This window comes from Drosophila serrata, unplaced genomic scaffold, assembly GCF_035046125.1.
Source record: "Drosophila serrata isolate PLE 108 unplaced genomic scaffold, ASM3504612v1 contig_272, whole genome shotgun sequence".
Taxonomy (NCBI): domain Eukaryota; kingdom Metazoa; phylum Arthropoda; class Insecta; order Diptera; family Drosophilidae; genus Drosophila; species Drosophila serrata.
In genome coordinates this window covers 9,751,264-9,770,390 of record NW_028257170.1, presented here as the reverse complement: position 1 = coordinate 9,770,390, position 19,127 = coordinate 9,751,264, and the positions used below count along the sequence as shown (strand labels likewise).

Below are 19,127 nucleotides of genomic sequence, written 5' to 3'. Positions count from 1 at the left end.
TGGAAATTGTTTAAAATTTTAGCATTACCTTGACCAAAAATCATGAACGTAAAAATACAACTGCATTCTACAATAATTAGACAGTAAAACGATACGCTAAATACAATTGTTTGTCAAAGTCCTTCCATTTTTAAAGTGGTCTTTATACTATGCCTTAGCTGGGAATGCGTGTAGAACACGTATGCCAAACACAAATAGACCTCACATTGCATTAAAGCCCGATATATATAGTATATCATTTTAATATTTGGATTACTGTAAACGAACAAGGAAGTTTTTTTTTTGGCCCTAAAAACAATCTCGCGTACAATTTTGAAGAACCTGGACAAACCGACTCCATAAGGATTTACTATAATTTTGGACGTGTTAGTAGCTTTTGGGGAAGGGCCACTCTGAAATCCCCATCTGTTTACACTATTTGCCCATCTTGGGAGCTGTGTCCTTGCAGATGGTCTGCGCAATGAACTCGACCAGGGTCCGCGTGGGTCGTCCAGCCATGCCGCGACGAAGGTACTCAAAGTCTATGCCGTTGGTGACCATTACATTGGTGGCGTCCTGAAAGGAGAAATACTTCCAAGGTTATACATCCGCGGCAGGAGTAATGAACAAGAATACTCACAATATGCATCCATTGTCCGCAAGGCACAAACTCTCGCAGGAAGGCGGCAGCTTTGCAGGGACGTCCTCCCCGACCAACGCCGTAGTTCTGGACATCGCTGCGTGGTCCGGCTCGCACCGCCTTGCTGTAGTAGTTCCACAGGGGGAAACGCCAAACCCGGTCACCAGTGTGCATGCTCGCGTGCTTGATCTGCTGCCACAGAATTTCCGAGTTGGTGAACACACCACAGGCGGCCTCGTCCAGAGACTGTCGCATGTATCCCGAGCAGGTCCCGACATCGATGATGCACTTGGGACAGAAGTTCTGTCCGTAAAGCAGGGCATCGGCCAACACGAGGACATCCTCGTGATCCGTGCACTGAACCTCGATAGTCTTGCCGTTCATGGACTTGACCATATCGCCGGGCCTGAAGGAGTTGCAGCCAACAACGTTCTCGCACAGAGGAATTAGGCCTCGGATGTTAACCTTTGAGAAGGGACTAGAAAAAGCTTAAAACAGGAATAGGCTTGAACTTACTGGTAACCTGAGTCCAGCCACCGCCCGACACGTCGCCACTACCACTGCCGCTCCGGTCATGTCACCGCGCATGTGGAAGAGTTCTCCTTTCTTTTTGAGGCAAAGGCCACCCGCGTCGTAGGTAATTCCCTGGCCAACCAGCACGATGGGTCGCTCCTCGGCACAGGTGCCGTAGTAGCTCAGCTCTAGGAAGATTGGGGGCTCGCAGGAGGCCTTACCCACCGCCAGGAAGGCGTGCATGGACTGGCTTTCCGCCCAGCCCTCCACTTTGACCTCTACGTTAACTCCAGATTTACAGAGCACCTCGACGACGTTCTGGGCAAAGGCGGTGGGAGTGAGCAGATTGGAGGGCATCTCTTGCAACTGGCGGGTCAGGTTCTGCGCGGCTGCCTTTTGGAGCCCAATGCGCCAGCCTTCAATGTCACAGATCTCGTCCTTGGTGGAATACAAATCGATGGCCGGGACAAAGATGCGAGTCTTGGGGTCACGCAGCTCCTGGTATAGCCAGATGCCAAGGGCAGCTCCTTCGGCCGCAGATTCGGCGTGGCCGCAGTTCTCGACCTCAATCCGGTCAGTATCCAGTTCTGCGAGAACGCGACAGGCGGCGGCAACCGATCGTCGGATGGCCTCCTTCTGCTCGTCGAGCACCTCGTAGGGGTTGTATCCCAGGCACTCCTTGCCCAGACCGACGACGGCCACCACCGAGTAGTAGGGAATGCGCTCCGGCTCGATGGCGAACAGCAGACGCGCCTCACCTCTTCGGGGCATGGGTCCAGACATCCGGAGCACTTCGATCAGCCTGCCGTTGGTCTTTTGAAGGTTGTACTTCCAACCGGCGGGCGTCAGGATACCGGCATCGTTCTTATCCTCCTCGTCAGCATACACGCCAATGACCAGGGCTCGAGAGGGCTGATCAGCGCACATCTCCATCTGCTGGAGCAACAGCATCTGGTTGATGGCCTGCGAGACATAGGATCGGCGGATCATCTCGGCCACATGGCGACGGCACACCGGAGACCTCTTGCAGATCCGGAACAGCTGTCGCGAAACCCCAAGCATGTTTTACTACTACTACACACACGTGAGTTCCGCACAAATATTGTTTGCAAAAGTTATGATAATTTTGTTCCAAATGTATATTAGGAATTTATACAAGTACAGACAATTTTTACTGATAATTTTAGACCTAGTTGTTAACTCCACGAGACGTTCACAGTTACTGAAGCTTAGGATTTTGTGCGTCGACAAGTTCGGCTACCAAATGGGAAGTCAGTTGGCATATGGGTCAGGGCCATCTATATGGTTTTCTATGGCCTACCTGGATGGACTTTGAGCCGGAGAGGATAATAGATAGATATCCACATGTGGGTTGAAATAAAACATATCACAAGTGACCTTCTTTTGTTTCGTTTATTAGTTTACATACTCAGCATAATCAGTTAGGTACAATTCGTTCATTAGGTAATACTGCTTTACATTTGAGACACAAACTAGACACAGACGACACGTACGCATATCGAGAACATTTTTGGTAACATACATATTGTGTTTATTTCCATTTAGCCACTACGATTACGAGTAGTTAATCCAGTATATAAAATAACAATGGCTATCGAACGCCTTCTATATCGTCCTCTAAGCACTTCGATCTAACAATTCTTGTACTTTGAATACGATTTGTATATGTAAATCGACCTTTTGGTTGGGTTGCCGTTGCAGTTGCTGTTGCCTTTTGGATATGTTTCGGTTTAAATGGCTTCAGATTCGATTCCTTTTGTTTGGTGGGTGTGTGTGTTTGATACGAAAATATGTAGCTGATACAGGGATATACATATGTATATAATATATATTTTTCGGGTTCAACAGAGACTAGAGTTTACGTAAACTTTGAAAGAGTGCAACAATCTAAGGGTGCGCAGAGCACATAAGAGGCACGTTAGTTATTTGAGCAATTATAGCATAGAGACTAGAGTGTTATACAGCTGTGAGTATCCATGAGTCCATGATCCTTGGTACTACTGCCCGGTACTTTGGCATTCGTCAGCAAAAAATCCCATCCCCCCACAGCTCGCCCTTAGCGAGGCTTCAGGTACGTACAAAAGGGTCAACCAAAGTGTGCATTTCAAACTTAGGCTTTCATTTTAGTGTTTTCAAATTTTTGTTAATCATATTTCGGTTTTTCTCAGTTATTGAATTTTATGCTTAGAAGAGTTCTCACGGAATTTGAAAGACAATTCAATATTTTAGGAATTAATAAAGGTATTATATAGCTTATCACTCATTCGCGGTGTTGCACAAAGTTTATTATTTACAATAGAGAGATCTGAAGACTGTAAAAAATAAAGAAGAAAAATAAGAAATTTAAAAGGGGATGCCTACTATATTATTTGTTAACTATATTCCCTGCCTATTATTCATTTATGTTTAATAGACTTTATGTTAAGTTTTCAAATTCTAATACACAAAAACTAAAGAAATTTAATGTAATATACTGAAATCCCATCCGATTTAAAGATCTTATTTAAAGCTTATTTAAAATTCGAAAAAACTATCTATTGAATGAGGTATTTTTAACCCCATTTGTAGTAAAAAGTTTAACAAGTTTTTAAATACACAAAAACCAAGCCCCATTTGTGCTCACAGTGGTCTGCCCCTTTGCACGCACCTTGTAGTAAAAACCCGTAAACCAATCTTAAAATTTCAATCACAAAATCGTGGTCACGGTTACGGTCAGGCCATCGGCATTGACAGCCTGCTCCGTCTGCACCCGGGTGCCAAAGCTCTCCGCACTGGTGGTCTTGCTGAGATCGATGGCCGGCACGTCCTCGTCATAGTCGGAGGCCAGCTCCTCCTCCGCCAGGTAGCTGCACTTGGCCGCCGCCTTTGCCAGGTGCTGCTCCTGCTCCTTCTGGCCGTGGAAGTAGTGGGTGCGGGCCATGTAGATGATCCCATCGTCCGTGTCTTCGTCGTCCGTGTGGCGCAGCGGGTAGTGGCCGTAGCCCGCCTCACATTGATACGGATTGGACTTGACGTGCACGTTCCGGCAGCTCCCGCCGCAATTGTGGTGGCTTTCGGCATCACCACCGTTGGCTCCGTAGCAGTGGCCCCTGTGGAGCGAGTGGCCCGTCGTTGACTGGCCCCCCGAGTGGGTTTGGGGATGACCGTGGCCCTGGGAATGGGTATGGGTGTGAACCTGACCCACGCCAGCATGGGCACTGCTGGAGTGGGCCACTGACTGCTAGATGTGCGAATGCGAGCGTGCTATAGAGAGCGAGTAGGGACTAAGGTCCTTCTGGATACGCATTGAGTCGTAGATGGGGAACTCGCAGCACAGGATGAACTTCAGGGCACTGGGCACCTCCACATAGACGGCAGGCGGCACTGGAATCAGCGGTGACGTGGAGGCCTTGTACTTTCGGTACTCCAGCTGACTGTAGATGTTGAGGGAATAAAATAAGAAATATTCTTATTACATTTTTGAAGGTATTTAATAGTACAATACACTTAAATTTTTTTAATGTAATGAATGTCTAATGAATTGATTATAAGTACTTAATGTAACTTACTCTTTGTACTTCTCATCGGCACTTCGCTCTCTCAACGGAATCCCGGACAGGAAGAGAATGATCATTGTTGTAAAAATTGGCGATGCAATTGCCACCCACTCGTGGCCGCTGATTACGTTCAGCGATATGGCAAAGATGCCCCACCAGATGACCACCTCACCAAAGTAGTTGGGATGCCGTGACACGCTCCACAAGCCTTTAAGAGATTGCTATTTAAAGATTGCACAGAAACCAATTATAGTTAAGAGCTCACCATCGTTGCAGAACTTGCCCTGATTGGCCGGATCCTGGCGAAACGAGAACTTCTGCAGATCCGCGTAGGTCTCCGCCAGCAAACCCACAATAAACATACCCGTGCCCGTGGAGTCCAGTGTGGTCATGGTCTTGGGAGCATGTGGTTGTGAGTGGCGCGGCGAGTTGATAATTATTACAGGCAGTGACACAATGTAAACCCACACGGCCTAAGATAGGGAAGAGAATGTTATAAGATATAATTGTTGCTTAATGCTAATTTAGGCCTTCGATTATAATAATACAACTCCCAAATGCTCTTCAATTAAATTTATTACTTTAATGTTTTTATAAACCTGAAAAATGCATGTCTATAAAGCTCAATGATGCCTTGATTCAGTGCACTTCACACCGATTTCTCAAATTGGCTCTGTTTCAACTGGCAACAAGTGATTGAAATTCGGGTGAAATGGGAAATAAATTCAGACAAAACGATGGCGGAACATGCCACATGCAGCACGCCACGAAGGACGGACTGCAGTCGTCCACCACTTTCATACCCTGGATCATCACCAGACCACCACCCATCTCACCCACCACCCCAACAACGTTTAGCAGGCGTCGCCCACATGTGTCATGTCATTCTGCCACAGAGAATGGCGTTTTAATTGTTGGTCTGAATGTGGGTTTGGGTGCGGGTGGTTGTTGCTGCTCTGGGCCAGAATCACATGGAGACCGGTCTGCTGACGCTGACATTTGCATGGGGCCAAGTTTGGGTGGACGACAAGTGCTGAAATATGAAATATTCACAACCTTTGCGCACGTGTCAATTAGTGATAGTTTGATTGATTTTCCACCTCCAAGTTGAAGGCTCTGTCATTGAGAGCGAAATTGAAAACTGGCTGACGCAACTGATTGCCCTAACCTCGTGCCCCCCGCCTGTTCATTTATATATATTTTTATATGCATGTACACCTGCTCTCTCACCTGGAATGTCCAGAAGACCGCGTAGCGTATGATGTTGCGGCGGGTATCCTCGAACTGCTTGTCACGGCCCAGCTTGACAATCCTGTAGAGCAAATATCCGGAGAGTCGAGCGCCCCACAAACAGACAAAGAGGGTCACCATCAGCTGGCGACTGTCGTAGGCCTGGATTTAGAAAGGGAGAGGATTGATAATGGTAAGATTATTAATTATTTTTAAGGTATTTATATTTAAATAATGAATAAATAAGAGACCTATGATTATTAGTTAAAACTAGATATATTTTAAGATCGGTTAGTATGGGTTACTAATGATATTGAGGCTTTCTTTCATTTCGTTTAGACTTCACTTGAGCAGGAATTTGATTAATTTTGTAATAGTTTAATAATATATTCTCCTTTTTCTTCTAACAATGTTAAGTATTAGTGTTGGCCAACATAAATCTTATCATGTTAAACCTGCACCAGCACTACCCTTTTTTACTCATGACTAAAATAAAGTAACTTTTCAAACCTGTGCTGTTTTCTCGATGTCAGAATATTAAATTCCCAATCCCTCTGAAATGCGGTCTCAGGTTGCTGAATATCTTTTTTGCGGAATTTTATTTTGGCAATAAATGTGTTGTGTGGGAGTGTGCGGATCACGTCGGCATCGCAATAAACATTTAGTGGTTCGAGTTCAAGGCTGAGGCCGTTGCCTTGGGGAGGAGGAAGTCTCTCTCGTAACTATTCTAGCACCTGTATCCGCCATAACAAAGGCATTTTCGTCCTGGTATCTGGTATCTAGGGTATCTAGGAAGTCGTCCCCGTTTCCGCCAAAAAGAAAAACGTACAAAATTTCACTTGGCCAACGAGCAATTCGCACGAATTTACTGGTATATTTTTGCAGCGTCAGTGGAGAATTGTTCTTGTGATGTTTTATTTTACGAAACCACTTTCGGTGGTCATGCAAATTTTGCATAAATAAAGCGAAGCACGCACGAGTGCAGGCGGCGGCTCTATGCTTTCAACTGCCCTTCCCTCTTGAAGTGACCACGGGGCAGCAGCTGGCGGGGATCGAGACCAGCGCGTCCATGGATGAGTGGACTGACGGGTTTGAGTTGGTTCAATAATGAATGAGTCCCGGACTGTGCACTTTGCATATTTATAAACGGCATTGAGCGAGCGGCAAAATGGAATCAGAAATGCATTTCGCACGGAGGAGTGGCCGCCCCTCCTCGACAAAGGCTCATGAAAAATGCAGGGAAAAATTGTTAAATTGCTTTGTCAATGGCAGCTCAGGCTGCTCATGACCGTAACCGCAGCCAAAGTCACTCCTGGAGGATGAGGTCATGGCGAGGATACGTTGAGGCCGGGCCCGGCAATTTATTGAGTGCGCCCCGGCTGATAGTTTAATGGGTTTGTCGTACGGCGAGGCGGACATGATTGCCTATTTTGCTGTAGTTTGATTGAGCTGCCATTCAGCCGGGTCTCGAGCCATTTTATCGCTCGATTTATTAAGCGAGACTGAACGGCGATAAACCATAGCCAGGCGACTGCATACGGCGGCAGTAAAGCATTTTTATGGCACGGACACACAGACACCGCACCGACACACAGCGAACCGAACAAGCAACAACAGCCACAAGCAATGGCAGCACTTCCGCTTCCGCCCGACGGCGCATCGTTCGCCCGCCGCCCTCTCTCTCTCTCTCTCTTTAAAGGAAAACATTTTTCATTGCCAACTCAATTCAGCTGGCAGCTGACAGCCATTTAAATTTAATCGACGATCGATATTGAATTTAATGCATTCTGCGTTTTGCTCTATTGTCACAAGTCACAAATTTGTGGCACTGAAAATTAATTGAACATAAATGCAAAGCGTGTCCGCAATGAAATTCTTGCGTGTGCAATTTCTGCCACTTAGTTATTTGTTTGTTTGTTGTTTTTTGTATGTGCTGTGACCAGGACAGAAACAACTACAATATCAGCAGATAGATGTGAATTTATTTCTCAATTTGCTGGCCAAATTGGTATAAGCCCTTTAACAAGCTTTCATGGGCTATTGAGTGAATCGATACTATTGTGGGCGTTAAATGGAAAATGGAAAAGTGGAGAAATGGAAACTGAAACTAAAGCTTTTACGGGCTTTGCTTTGCATCAAACATATTAAACTATAATATGCTCTCTTGCAATATTCCAATTAAAGTAATGTTTTTAAGGGAGCTCAATAGGTGTGATTAAGAATAAACCATCTACTTTTAGCAATTATGTGTCAGCATTTAAAGTAAAGTTTTTGGAAAGGATAAAATGCTTTCAGAGGACTTTAAACGTACATTATTTTCATTTAAATAATATTATTAATAATTTTGCCAACTTTTCATTAAAGTGGTTTAAGTTTCGACAGATATTTTACTATTAATGTTAATACTATTTTTATTATTGGTTTATGAAGTATCCCATACTCTGTATGATTTTAAATTATACAAATAAATTAATACAAAAATATTACAAATTGGCCAACAGCTGATACGTGTCATAAATGGTATTTAACATTGTTAACTTTTTGATTTATCTCAAATTATTCTCCATTAACAAAGTGCAGCAATCATAATTAAAATCTATGAAATATTAATTTATTCCAAAGTGTCAGCAATTAAGATAAATATCATTTCCTCCAGGCGTAAACTGACAACAAAAGAAAATTGGAAACAAAATAATTCATTTATTTTTGCCTTGTTAACTATGGGTTTTCCATTGATGACTTATACCCAAGGCAACTGTCAACACCAGAGTTTAAGTATTTAAGAAGAAAATGAGTAGCCAAAACATAGGGATTTTTTAAGAGAATTTAAATATAACTTTATATATTTTCAACCAAGTACCTTTTTGTGGCACATTTAACTTGAAGAATGCGACTTTAATATCTCTTTATTTATATTCTTAATCAAGTTAATTAAGTTCTCCAATTCTCCCTTGAAATTCCGCTTAAAATATTAATTAAAGAGCCCCAGGCTTACACAGGACTGACAGGTAACATCATTCTATCCAGGAATGCCTTGCTAATGACAGGGAAAATTACAAAAGTGGCCATCAAGGCAGATTAATTAATTGAAAATTGTGGGAAATCTCCGACCTGCCGGAGCAATCGCCTTCAAGCTGCCCGCAAATAGCGTTAGTTAGCTGCTTAGGCAGCGTGTTAGGCTGGCGGAAGGACACGCCGACAGGCGGATTGAGGACCCTCACGATGCCAAGGTCATGCCACAGCCGAGCTCTCCAGCTCTACAGCTGCCACGGCAACAGCGGCACAGATATGGCAACAAATACGACATGGAACACACAGGCGGCGAACACAACAAGGAACAACAGCGCAATGTGGGCCTCGATGGGCGTAACCTTTTGTTTGTCGGCAATGGATGTTTTTGCCTCTGCTCTGATGTTAATGTGTGCGTATGCGAAGCTCAGTTTTCAATGTCAGCAGCCGAAACCACCACCCAGCCACCCAGCCACCCAGCCATCCTGCCAGCCCTTGGCCCCTAGCAACCCTTCACGCTCAGTTGGGTGACATGTTTATGGCCACGTTTAAAGTTTAGAAGATTGCATTTTGTGAAAATAATATGCAAAACAATGAAACCTATCGACTGACACAGCTACAAATTTTGTTAATTTGTATTATTTCTTTTTATTTTTTCTGTAAGAAAAAGTTCTGTTTAAAGGGTATTATAATTATAGTCAAAAGCTTTTAATGCTGTGAAGGAGTCTTTACCGACCCTACAAATCATATATAGTCTTAATCAGCATCATCAGTAGAGTCAACCTAGCTACATATCTCAGTTCTAATTCATATTATATTTAAAATTTACACATTTTTTCAAATTTTTATATGGGCTTACATCGTTAAATTATGCAGAATTATTACCATAATTAAAAGCTTTCCAAATTAAAATTAATGATAAGATGGCTGAGTTATGGGTTTTTTAAACTATGATTTCTTAAAAAAATTTGTCAAATTCATCTCGATAAATATTGATTTTAAGAATGCGAAAATGTTTAGCTTAGTTTTGATTGCTTTCCGATTCTATCCTATAATTCATTAGCAAACTGCAAGAGTATATTAACTTCGGCTTCGTTACTGAATCAAATAAATATAAAATTCCGACCGAATGAGTTTTTTTTGTCCTTTTAATATAGATACATATTTGTTATTTATGGATATTTTAAACTTTATTGCCTTCGAGCATCTGATATTGCAATAAATTATAATTTGGCTGTTGTATTATTGTAGAATTTGCATTAGTGAATTGCAATGGTTATTTCCAGGATTGTTGATTTTTTTAATTACCTTTAATATTTGTTTTTATTAATTATTATTATTTAGATTAGTAATAATAATATTATTATTCTCTTTAAACTTTTTCTATATAAATATAAAGAAAATACACCAAAGTGTTGGCGGGATTTTTTGGCAAAAGCGTAGTTGCCAATTATGTTATTTACTTTACAAGTGGAATACCAATCATATATCTTTTCCCAATAACCTTAATTGTCAGAAAACGTATTTCAGGAATATTTTATTATTTTTATCAGAGTTGCGCGAGATATGTTTCGAATGTTGAAAGCAGTGTAAAAGTATCTGAATGTAATAATTAATTCTATAATCTTAATTTAAAGATAACAAGACTTTTTACAAATTATAACACTCTTTTATTATTTAATTTCCACTCACCTTCGAGGGTCGATCGATTTGGCCGAGGAAAAACGTGAGCAGCGAGATGATGATGAAATTGACGCCGCCGGCAAAGTCCGTCAGCTTGTCCATGTGGAGCATGGAGTTGACCAGGAAGAAGAACAGCTGCAGGCTGCCCACCACAATGGCACTAATGGCAAAGTGATCGTAGTCCAGCACATTTACGGCCATTGTTGCGACGAGCACGGGTTTTTGCCCTTTCAACTGGCTTTCAGCTGGCTGGCTATCCTTTCACCCGACCCTGTTTCGGCGCCTCCTCTGTTTTGTCCTGCCGGCAACAGGTACACTCGTCCTCCTCGCGCTGTGCTTTAATATTGCAAAATGCTTTGCCTTCACATCGCTTCACTCACACTTTGGCCTCCTCCGCCTCCTCCCAGGATGTCCGTGTTGCTCCTGCTGCCACTCCGGCTTTACATTCTTTGGATGGGTGGCGCTGGCTACCAGCCAAGGATTCTCTCTCTCTTCGTCTTTTTTGGGGAAAGGGAAGTCGCTTGTTGATTACGTATTTATGTGATGATTGTTTATTTGGGGTCGGGACGGGTGGCCTCTGCAAAATGCAATAAATAATGCAATTTGTACAAACTGTGGCCGCTCCAAGTTATTTGCTAAATGAAAACTTAATTCAATTTCCCGCGCTCAGCGCCACGTAAGTGGTGTGTGCATCCAACCCGCCTCTGACTTGTCCCCCACTGTAACCATTAGCTTTTCAGGCACAATTTTAGCATAACCTCCTCGACATGGCAACAATCTCAAGCGCTTTTCAGCCACCAAAGTCTGTGTGCATTGAGCCGACAAATCGGTGGCAAAACGGAGACTAGAGCAACATGTTATAATCGTTATGGGTGGTTTCAATAAAAGGGGGATTATTCTTAATAATGCGTTTTTTAATGAAAGAAAAATGAAAGTGAACTGATATGGTTTACTCTTATTAGTATTAATTTTCCTACAGTTTTTTTTCTAGTGTTGTGTTTAACTTAATTTCTTACTTCTTCAAACTTACAAGGCTTTCTAAGACCCTTCTCCAGAAATAAGTACGCCCCTGACTCTGGGTGTGTCTGTGTTTGAATGGTTTATATGGCACATACTTGAGCTGGCTGGTTTAACTTCTTGAGCCTTTATTTGCCTCTTGCGCTTGACTGCATTTGCTTTGCTCTTCCTTTGGGCGACACAGCATCCATCCGCAGTATCCCTTCTGGACCCCTTAAAGCCCACTCGTCCCCTCCATCAATGGCCCTTGTTTGGGCAAGAACATTTTCCAGCCTGCATACATAATTAACAAATGGAAATGGTTATCTATGTTGCAGTGTCCTCCTGCAAATCTGGCCCCGCACAAGTGGGCCATGATGTTTATGGCGCTGCAGGTGGAAAAGCCGCAGGGAATCGATTTTTGGACAGTTTAATGGAGTCCCCAGGAGCTCTCCAAAAATTTACTGACGATGGATTAGCTCTGCTTGAAGTGACTGTTGAAATGTGTGCGGATTGCGGTGTGGTTTTTGATTTTTGCCCCCCTGTGAATTGCAATTGAATTAAATATACATTTTTATGGATTTCCACGAGACTTTTAATGCACTCGTCTGACATATCCTTGTATAATCCATGATTGATTGATCATTTGAATATTTATTGACTCAAAAAGAACTTGTTTAAAAATAGCTACTCAATTAAATATCAATTTGTTATAAGCTTAAACCAGATTTTTATTTCCCTCTGATAATGATTTAATTTACTTTCTGGCATCTGGCATTCTTTGTTCGTCATATTCGTAATTAAGCATAAAAATAATCATTTTTAAATGTAAACGAAGCTATTTTCAGAATTTGCTTTCCATTAAATGTTTCCTATTTTCATGGTAATTTTAATTAATTCAACTGAAATGAGTTTTTTTTTTTGTAGTTTCAGTTATGACATATTTTAAATAACAGTAAAAATCATTAAAAATTCCGCAGAAGCTCTTTATGTTTAACTTTTGATAGCTTAAACGGAAATACAACTATTTCTTTGTTTCATTATTTCCGTTCAGGTTGCCTTTCAACAACAATTATTTTGCGCTTCATTTAAAAACTATAAGTAGTAAATAAAGTTAATGGAGGCTGTCAAAACTTTTTTTTGCTGAAAAGTTTTTAATGATAGGAATTAATTTCCCCTTTTTTGCACTTTTTTGCACTTTGCATCTTGTTGCCTGAGAGGAAGTGTTATAATCTGCTTTTGAAGTTAATTTTCAGAAATTTTGTTTTAGGTTTTTAACAGGAGAATCAGAGAATGTTCTAAAATGAAAGCATTATTAGGTTTCATGTGAACTTCTAAACTAATAACACATAATTCCACTACAGTGGAGGGGAAATTTGCATCTAAATGTAATTTGAAATAACCATACTACAACCGTGGTTGTCTTTAATTTCAGCTTAGTCGAATGTGTATTTAAAATAGTTGTAATAATTTCCAGGATAATTAGACTTGGCTATTCGCTAATTTGCAAATAATCCCATTCCGAGTGAATATTCAGAACGCTCCCTGGGGCCCTGAAAGGTAGGCAACACTTTTTGCATTCGCAATTTGCCAAAGAAATGCATCAGCATAGCACATTCATTAAAGCAACACCCGCGGCGCATTCAAGGCCCAAAAAACAAAGGCAGCAGACGTGTTAAACTTGTGCCTCCACAGCCATAAGTAAAAAAGGAGGAACAAAAAAGTGAAATAGGAAAACACCTTAGTATATGCAAAAAGTCAGTCAGCTGTGCTGTTGCCACTTGGCTTGCTCCTCGCCTGTTGTCATTGTTGCCGTTGTTTGTGTTTCTTTGACTGCATTTTTTACACAGGAAAAACTGCTTGACAAGTTTAGAAATTAGATTGTAAAAACATATTCAATACTAATTTTTTGGTAATAAACATTTTTTAATAATAAACTCTATGATATCATAGTGAATCCTAATCAAATGCATTTAAAAGTAATTTCTGCAGTTTTTCTATAGTTTATTTAATAAAAAAGACCTTCGAAAAGGGCCAACTCTTTCCCTCCGTGCCTGGCACTGCTTGGCAGCTCATGGAATCCCGAGATTCCGGGGACAGGGGGATCCGGACTGGGGTTATTCGTAGCCGCAAGACATTGACAAGGTGTCTGCCAGGCTGTCACTCACACTCACCGCAGCTCGGTGCTGTTGTTTGTTGTTTTACTTGTGTGGCGAAAGCTCGGGAGTGAATTTACATACCCGGCCAGAAGACAGAGGCCAGAAGCCAGGACTCAGACCCGGATTCCTGCAACCCGCACCCTGGACAAATAGTACCTCCACAAGCTGTGCCCACTTTTAAACGCATTTTCGCGTGCTTTGCATTTTTTCGCCATCGTCGTTTGCCATTGTCGCCACCTTCTCTCTCTGTGTGGGCATTAAGGCATTCGAGCTATGAATTTACAAAATTGAACAAGAAAAGTCTAGATCGATGAGGGTACAGCTTAGATTTCCTGCCATAAGGAAATGTTACTACAAGACCGAAGCCCCTGACCTTCTAAGTCGCTGGTCATATAAGACTACAACTTTTTGCTTAAAATTTAATCATTAAAACAATATTGTCATACGAGGAAGCTAAGTTTTTCCAAGTCAGTTTGAATTGAATTTCCTTAAAAGGTTTCTAAATAAATAAATAAAGGTTATAGGAGTGTAAACTTTAATGTTCTCTTTCTAAGTCCAGCAAATAAAATGCAAGCAAGAACTTTCTTGGGATTGTTAAAATGCCTTGCAAAAATCTCGTGAACCCTAATTTCATACACTTGTGCCGTGTACTTACATGTGTTCAGCATTAGCACTGAGCAGTCCCAACAAATTGAATATAACCCTCAACCTCAAGCTATTACAACACTTTTCACGGTCGAGCCAAGACAATTCTCGATTTTCCGCGCGCGACAACTGCCCGGTTCTCCGTGTTCTGTTTCCTGTGCCAGTATTTGTTTTTCACGGTGTGTGTACCCGTGTGTATTAGCTGTTGGCACTGCAATGGCTCCATGTAATGGAATTGGCTGCGGTTCAACGGTGCGTATGATTAACTTTATAGCAGCCAAACGGTTGAACGGCAAAACGGAAGGCTAAAGAAGTTCCATTTAGCTGAAAAGTGATTGCGATTGCTACCACTTAGTTGACTGGATGTCGTCTGTTTGTCGTTTATGCTAATTGTTGTCATAGTTTCTGTCTGAGCTGCTTGGCACCCCGCTGTTGCACAGGCCAATTAGGCATCTGCCACGATTTTCCGTTTCGTGTTGACTTTATTGATTGTCGACTGAATTTTCCCCGCTTTTTCCACGCCGCGCAATTAATGGTGTCGAACTTTTGTCGCCGGGAAAGCCGACAAAGCTTAATTTAATTATACGATACCGGGAGAATCTCATGCAGTTGCCCCTTTTAATTAGTAACAGAGCCAGCCACGCTTGCTGATTTGCAGAATAGCACAAAAAGGCTTAATTGTAACTACACGATATAATAATAAAATAAATTCATATTTATACTGAATAGTAAATATATAAAATAGCCCATATAAAATGACTGCGAGTTTCCCATGATTCCTGCTTCAGCTTCAAACTTAAAGTTTACAGCGTGATATCATCTCAAGATGGCCTTGCTTCTATTTCCATTTCGCCCAATTGTGTGTCCATACCAAAGATTCTGCCGAGTAATCCGGCGAAATTGTTTTCTCATGACCCAGCGGAATGGGAATGTATTAAATTGAAATATTCATAAAGTGCAACCCGTAGCCGAGCAATTCAATAAAGCGGAATCCATATCGAATTGACTGCCACCGGTCGGGAAATTTCCATAAATAACCAATTCTGATGGCTAGATTGGCACTTTATGTAATCCCACCGAACGCGTCGGGTCGCTCGAAGACAAGGCGTGGGAATATTGCCTTAATGGTGTATCATCGGCACCTTGAACTTGCTGCTGCTTCTGGTTTTCAAATTGTGTGTGGCTTGGCCAAGGACCCTTTCGGGGCTAACTCAACGGGTGGTCGCCTCCACGAATTATTGACGTTTTTTCAAGTAAACTTTGTGTATTTATGGCTTTCAGTGAGTTCTATTTTTATGATTATACGGGACGGGACGGGATGGAACGGGGCGCTCAACTATCCTGGTAATGTGTTTGCGTTTTGTGTCAATAGTGTAACTGAAGCCATTCCAGCTAGCTAGGTATACACATGTCCTGTGCTATCCTGTGGCAGATAAATAAATCGCACAGAAGCTAAGCAGAAAAACAAGCGTACACTAAGCAAATTCTTGCATTCTGGAACTTAACTAATTTCATTGATTTGAAATCAACAACACCATGTACACAGATTTGATAAATTAGCCTCGTTTAAGTTTTATTTTCTTATTCATAAAAATTATTTTCTTCCCCTTCATACAAAACGTATACTGTAATTTATTTCCATATTTTTAGTCAACAACAGTTTCTGGTTAGATTTTGTTCAAGTGTAGACGCACACGCACTGTTATGTACACCACAAAATAAGACATATACATGTAGATATATGTATATATACTTGAACAGTTAGAAACAGACATTAGAGAGTGTCTTTCTGGTGACTTTGTCCGCCTTTTCCAGGTTGACACAAACGGGAAGTCAAGCGAGTTGGACACGCGCTAAGTTTTACAATTTCCCTCTGAAGGTCTTGGCGCCCACTTTTTGCCCCTCCCACAGAGACCCCCCCCCAACACTTTAGTTCTCACGCTGCCAAACAAGCAACGCACATTTCCGTTTCCGCTTATGCCACAAAATGGCCAAAAGTGGCCGCCATTGATGGCCCGCTGATTAGTTACGGTTTTTACGTAGCCTCCGCCTGAGCTTAATTTCTCCTCGTGCTGCCGCTGCGGTTTCTTTTTATTGCTGCCCTCACGCGTCACTCTTCACCCTGCTTGTTTTCGATTGCAGCCAGCATCTAACAGAGTACGAGGCGAAAACAAACGCACCAGACGCCGCGCGGTTTTGGAAACGGAAAAGTGTCTAGGCAACCGACGCAACAGACGACTCCGGGTGGACTGAAACGGGGATTCTCTCCCAGCAGCAGCTGCTGCAAGCTGATAGTCTCTGTCTCACGGACTCGCAATGCGCAGCTGCTGGGGAAAAGCCGCCAAGCTTTGAAATCTGAAATTTTTTCTCAACAAAAAATTATACTGGACCTTATTGTTTCCTTTGTATTGTACTAATTTTGCAGCGGAGTCTATTTAAAATTAAAATCAGATTAAAGATTTATGTAGCTAAAGGGAGCAATAAGTTTTAGTCTTACTAAAACCGCAGTTTAAGGGTTTACACAGTTCTTTTTTAAAGCAAAAAACGTTTTCAGAATTTTTTGTCTCTTTTTGACAATGTTGTAGGAAAGTCCATTATTAAAATTTTTATTATTTATAAGACGAATCTTTCAAAATTTTAAAATTCTGCGCACTTGGTTCTAGTGTTGCCACTTTGGAGTTTGGCAGCACTGCCAGTCAAGGCTCGATAGGTGGCAGCGCTGGCAGCAAGACTCTCCACAAAACATAAACGGTGCTGTGTAGTTTGCGTATAATGCCCACTATAGTGCCCATTTGAAGCATTACAATCACAAAATCTATATACAAATTATCCTTGAAATCCTTGATTCAAAACGCAGCCGAAAAAAACCATTTCGTAAATGGGCGCATTGGCCCTGTATTCGGCAGATTTGGTCACACTGTCGACGAAACGGAGAACTCGCATTGCATGTGAAATTATTTAATCCTGTAATTAAAGTTGTTGCGGGCGAGCTCCTGCATCGGCGTCGCCGGTTGCGTAACAAGGCGAGCCTGTTCGGGGTTTCTGGTCGGAGAGGTCACAGTTAGAGACCGGAATGGCGTTGGCTTTGCGCGTGGCCCGATTTGCCCAGGGTCCGGCGATATTCTGGCCCCAAGATCGTCGGCGGTTGTTACACCTGTGTACCCTCACCACCACAGCCACGACTGCCAGGTGAGAGCACCGCCGTCCTAATTAGCAATCGGCATTAAAATTCAATTACCACTTAGCAGCGATAACCGGCAGAGAGCATTGTGCCGTCTTCAACCACATCAGGGAAGGCAGTTCTCCACGAAGCCCGCTCCCGCGGCTCCGGCGCAGATCAAGCGAAATGTAGCCGCCGAGATAACCAGCGTGGGCAAGGCCATCTATGAGACGGGCTGGGATGCCAACACTTCCATCGAGAAGCCAAAGACCGAGCAGAGCAGCCGCAGTAGTAGCAAAAGCCATTCGCCGCCGCAGCCGCCGCAAGACATGAAGACGCCGGATGAGAAGCGAAAGGAGCCGGACACGATCAAATCGAAGCGGGAACAGATGCGGGACAACATGCAGGACTATATTTTCACCCGCTACTTTAACTACGTAAAAAACTATGACAAGGTCCTCGAGAAGAACTTCCCCAAGGCCATGCAGCTGTACCGGGTGTTCTTCGACGGCGTCAAGGACTTCTTCAGTGACATGAAGCGTTTCTTGAAGATAGCCCGCATTGCAAACGACTCGCCGCAGGGTATCCGGGCGCTGAATCGCCAGGAACTGGAGCTGTACATGCAAATGCCGCGGGACATGATGAAGGTTGCACCGGCTCTGATTGGTTGCTCCCTGCCCATGGTGGGCTACGCCTTCTTTCCCCTCGTGTAAGATGCAGAGTGTAGGGAGTGTATTTAAACTAAAACTTGTACTCCACAGCTTTTGGTACCCGCGCACCTTTCTCACTGCCCACTTCTGGACCTTGCAGCAGCGCTGCGAGTTTCAGAGTTACTACATAAAGCGACGTTTGTCCTACAACAAGGCCGTCTTCCGCTGCCTGCAGGCCAAGCTCAAGGCGACGGTCAAGCACCCCAAGCATTCAGCCTTCGCTGACATCTTGGGTCAGCTAGGTAGTGGTACGCATCCGACGCCGGAGATGCTAATTGACGTCAGGGACATATTTGCCGATGGGCCTTACTCGTTGCTCGGAATGCCGCGAAAACACGTCGTAGGTGTTGGTCGGAGCACCGAATAGTCCAGCTACTTATTCCTTTTGTTGCAGAGAAACCTAATCAACCTGCATGGCCTGCCGGGCAGCATATTCAAGCGCCATCGGCTGCACGAGCACGCCTTTCTGGTACACTACATGGACCAGGCCATCAACCGCGAAGGCGGAGTCCACAATTTGACCCCTGCTTCGTTGCGCTACTCCTGTTACCTGCGCGGCCTGAATCCGGACGGTATGAGCAACGAGGAGATGATCGACTGGCTCCGAAAATGGGTCAAGGTGTCTACGTCGATACAGGGCGAGCATATCACGCTGTTCCTACACCTGCCCATCTTGCTGGGCTACAACCACCCCAACAACTGGAAGACCATCTATGGGAAATGCAATCCCTGAGCACCTGGTGCTCGGCTAGGTTGTTCGTGCTATATTTTCTAGACTGCTTTAAAGATTGGACTGTTAAGATCACTTTTGTTTCTTGAGAGCAAATAAAACTGTTGAAACCAAAC

At 43.1% G+C, this 19,127-nt stretch overlaps 3 protein-coding genes and 1 long non-coding RNA gene across 7 annotated transcripts; 1 reads left to right on the top strand and 3 right to left on the bottom strand.

The window, feature by feature from the left end:
• Window positions 1-206: 206 nt before the first annotated feature.
• S-Lap1 (Sperm-Leucylaminopeptidase 1) lies at window positions 207-2,387 on the bottom strand. Its single transcript, XM_020960735.2, has 3 exons — window positions 1,136-2,387; window positions 620-1,084; window positions 207-555 (listed from the first exon to the last, which is right to left on the bottom strand). Exons 1-3 carry the CDS (start codon window positions 2,192-2,194, stop codon window positions 415-417), a joined length of 1,665 nt encoding a protein of 554 aa, XP_020816394.1. The 5' UTR covers window positions 2,195-2,387; the 3' UTR covers window positions 207-414.
• Window positions 2,388-2,526: 139 nt separating this feature from the next.
• LOC147643548 (uncharacterized) lies at window positions 2,527-4,073 on the bottom strand. The gene has a single exon (XR_015271890.1). It is a non-coding gene; the product is annotated as an uncharacterized LOC147643548 (long non-coding RNA).
• On the bottom strand, window positions 2,527-16,668 carry LOC110190338 (uncharacterized). 3 transcript variants are annotated; one of them, XM_020960736.2, is made up of 6 exons: window positions 16,373-16,668; window positions 10,621-11,188; window positions 5,920-6,081; window positions 4,955-5,162; window positions 4,702-4,897; window positions 2,527-4,566 (listed from the first exon to the last, which is right to left on the bottom strand). In XM_020960736.2, the coding sequence occupies exons 2-6, from the start codon at window positions 10,810-10,812 to the stop codon at window positions 4,374-4,376; spliced, it is 951 nt and encodes a 316-aa protein (XP_020816395.2). In that variant the 5' UTR covers window positions 10,813-11,188; window positions 16,373-16,668; the 3' UTR covers window positions 2,527-4,373. The 3 variants fall into 3 exon arrangements, with proteins under 3 accessions (XP_020816395.2, XP_086689775.1, XP_086689776.1); XM_086833649.1 differs by having other exon boundaries at window positions 16,442-16,667; XM_086833650.1 differs by lacking the exon at window positions 16,373-16,668 and adding an exon at window positions 14,422-15,058.
• LOC110190339 (LETM1 domain-containing protein 1) lies at window positions 16,648-19,126 on the top strand. Of its 2 annotated transcripts, none has more exons than XM_020960738.2 (4): window positions 16,648-17,600; window positions 17,660-18,280; window positions 18,333-18,621; window positions 18,676-19,126. In XM_020960738.2, exons 1-4 carry the CDS (start codon window positions 17,485-17,487, stop codon window positions 19,012-19,014), a joined length of 1,365 nt encoding a protein of 454 aa, XP_020816397.2. In that variant the 5' UTR covers window positions 16,648-17,484; the 3' UTR covers window positions 19,015-19,126. The 2 variants fall into 2 exon arrangements, with proteins under 2 accessions (XP_020816397.2, XP_020816396.2); XM_020960737.2 differs by having other exon boundaries at window positions 16,974-17,600; window positions 17,657-18,280.
• Window position 19,127: the final 1 nt, after the last annotated feature.

Excerpts from the sequence above, each read along its gene's own strand:
- S-Lap1 (XM_020960735.2), bottom strand. The coding sequence starts at position 2,194 with ATGCTTGGGGTTTCGCGACAGCTGTTCCGGATCTGCAAGAGGTCTCCG. Across the intron at positions 1,085-1,135 it reads TGGCTGGACTCAGGTTACCA|GTTAACATCCGAGGCCTAAT; the intron begins GTAAGTTCAAGC and ends CCCTTCTCAAAG. Across the intron at positions 556-619 it reads GCGGACAATGGATGCATATT|GACGCCACCAATGTAATGGT; the intron begins GTGAGTATTCTT and ends TTCTCCTTTCAG.
- LOC110190338 (XM_020960736.2), bottom strand. The coding sequence starts at position 10,812 with ATGGCCGTAAATGTGCTGGACTACGATCACTTTGCCATTAGTGCCATT. Across the intron at positions 6,082-10,620 it reads AAATCGATCGACCCTCGAAG|GCCTACGACAGTCGCCAGCT; the intron begins GTGAGTGGAAAT and ends TTCTAAATCCAG. Across the intron at positions 4,898-4,954 it reads GGGCAAGTTCTGCAACGATG|GCTTGTGGAGCGTGTCACGG; the intron begins GTGAGCTCTTAA and ends AATCTCTTAAAG.
- LOC110190339 (XM_020960737.2), top strand. The coding sequence starts at position 17,485 with ATGGCGTTGGCTTTGCGCGTGGCCCGATTTGCCCAGGGTCCGGCGATA. Across the intron at positions 18,281-18,332 it reads TACGCCTTCTTTCCCCTCGT|CTTTTGGTACCCGCGCACCT; the intron begins GTAAGATGCAGA and ends TGTACTCCACAG. Across the intron at positions 18,622-18,675 it reads GAATGCCGCGAAAACACGTC|AGAAACCTAATCAACCTGCA; the intron begins GTAGGTGTTGGT and ends CTTTTGTTGCAG.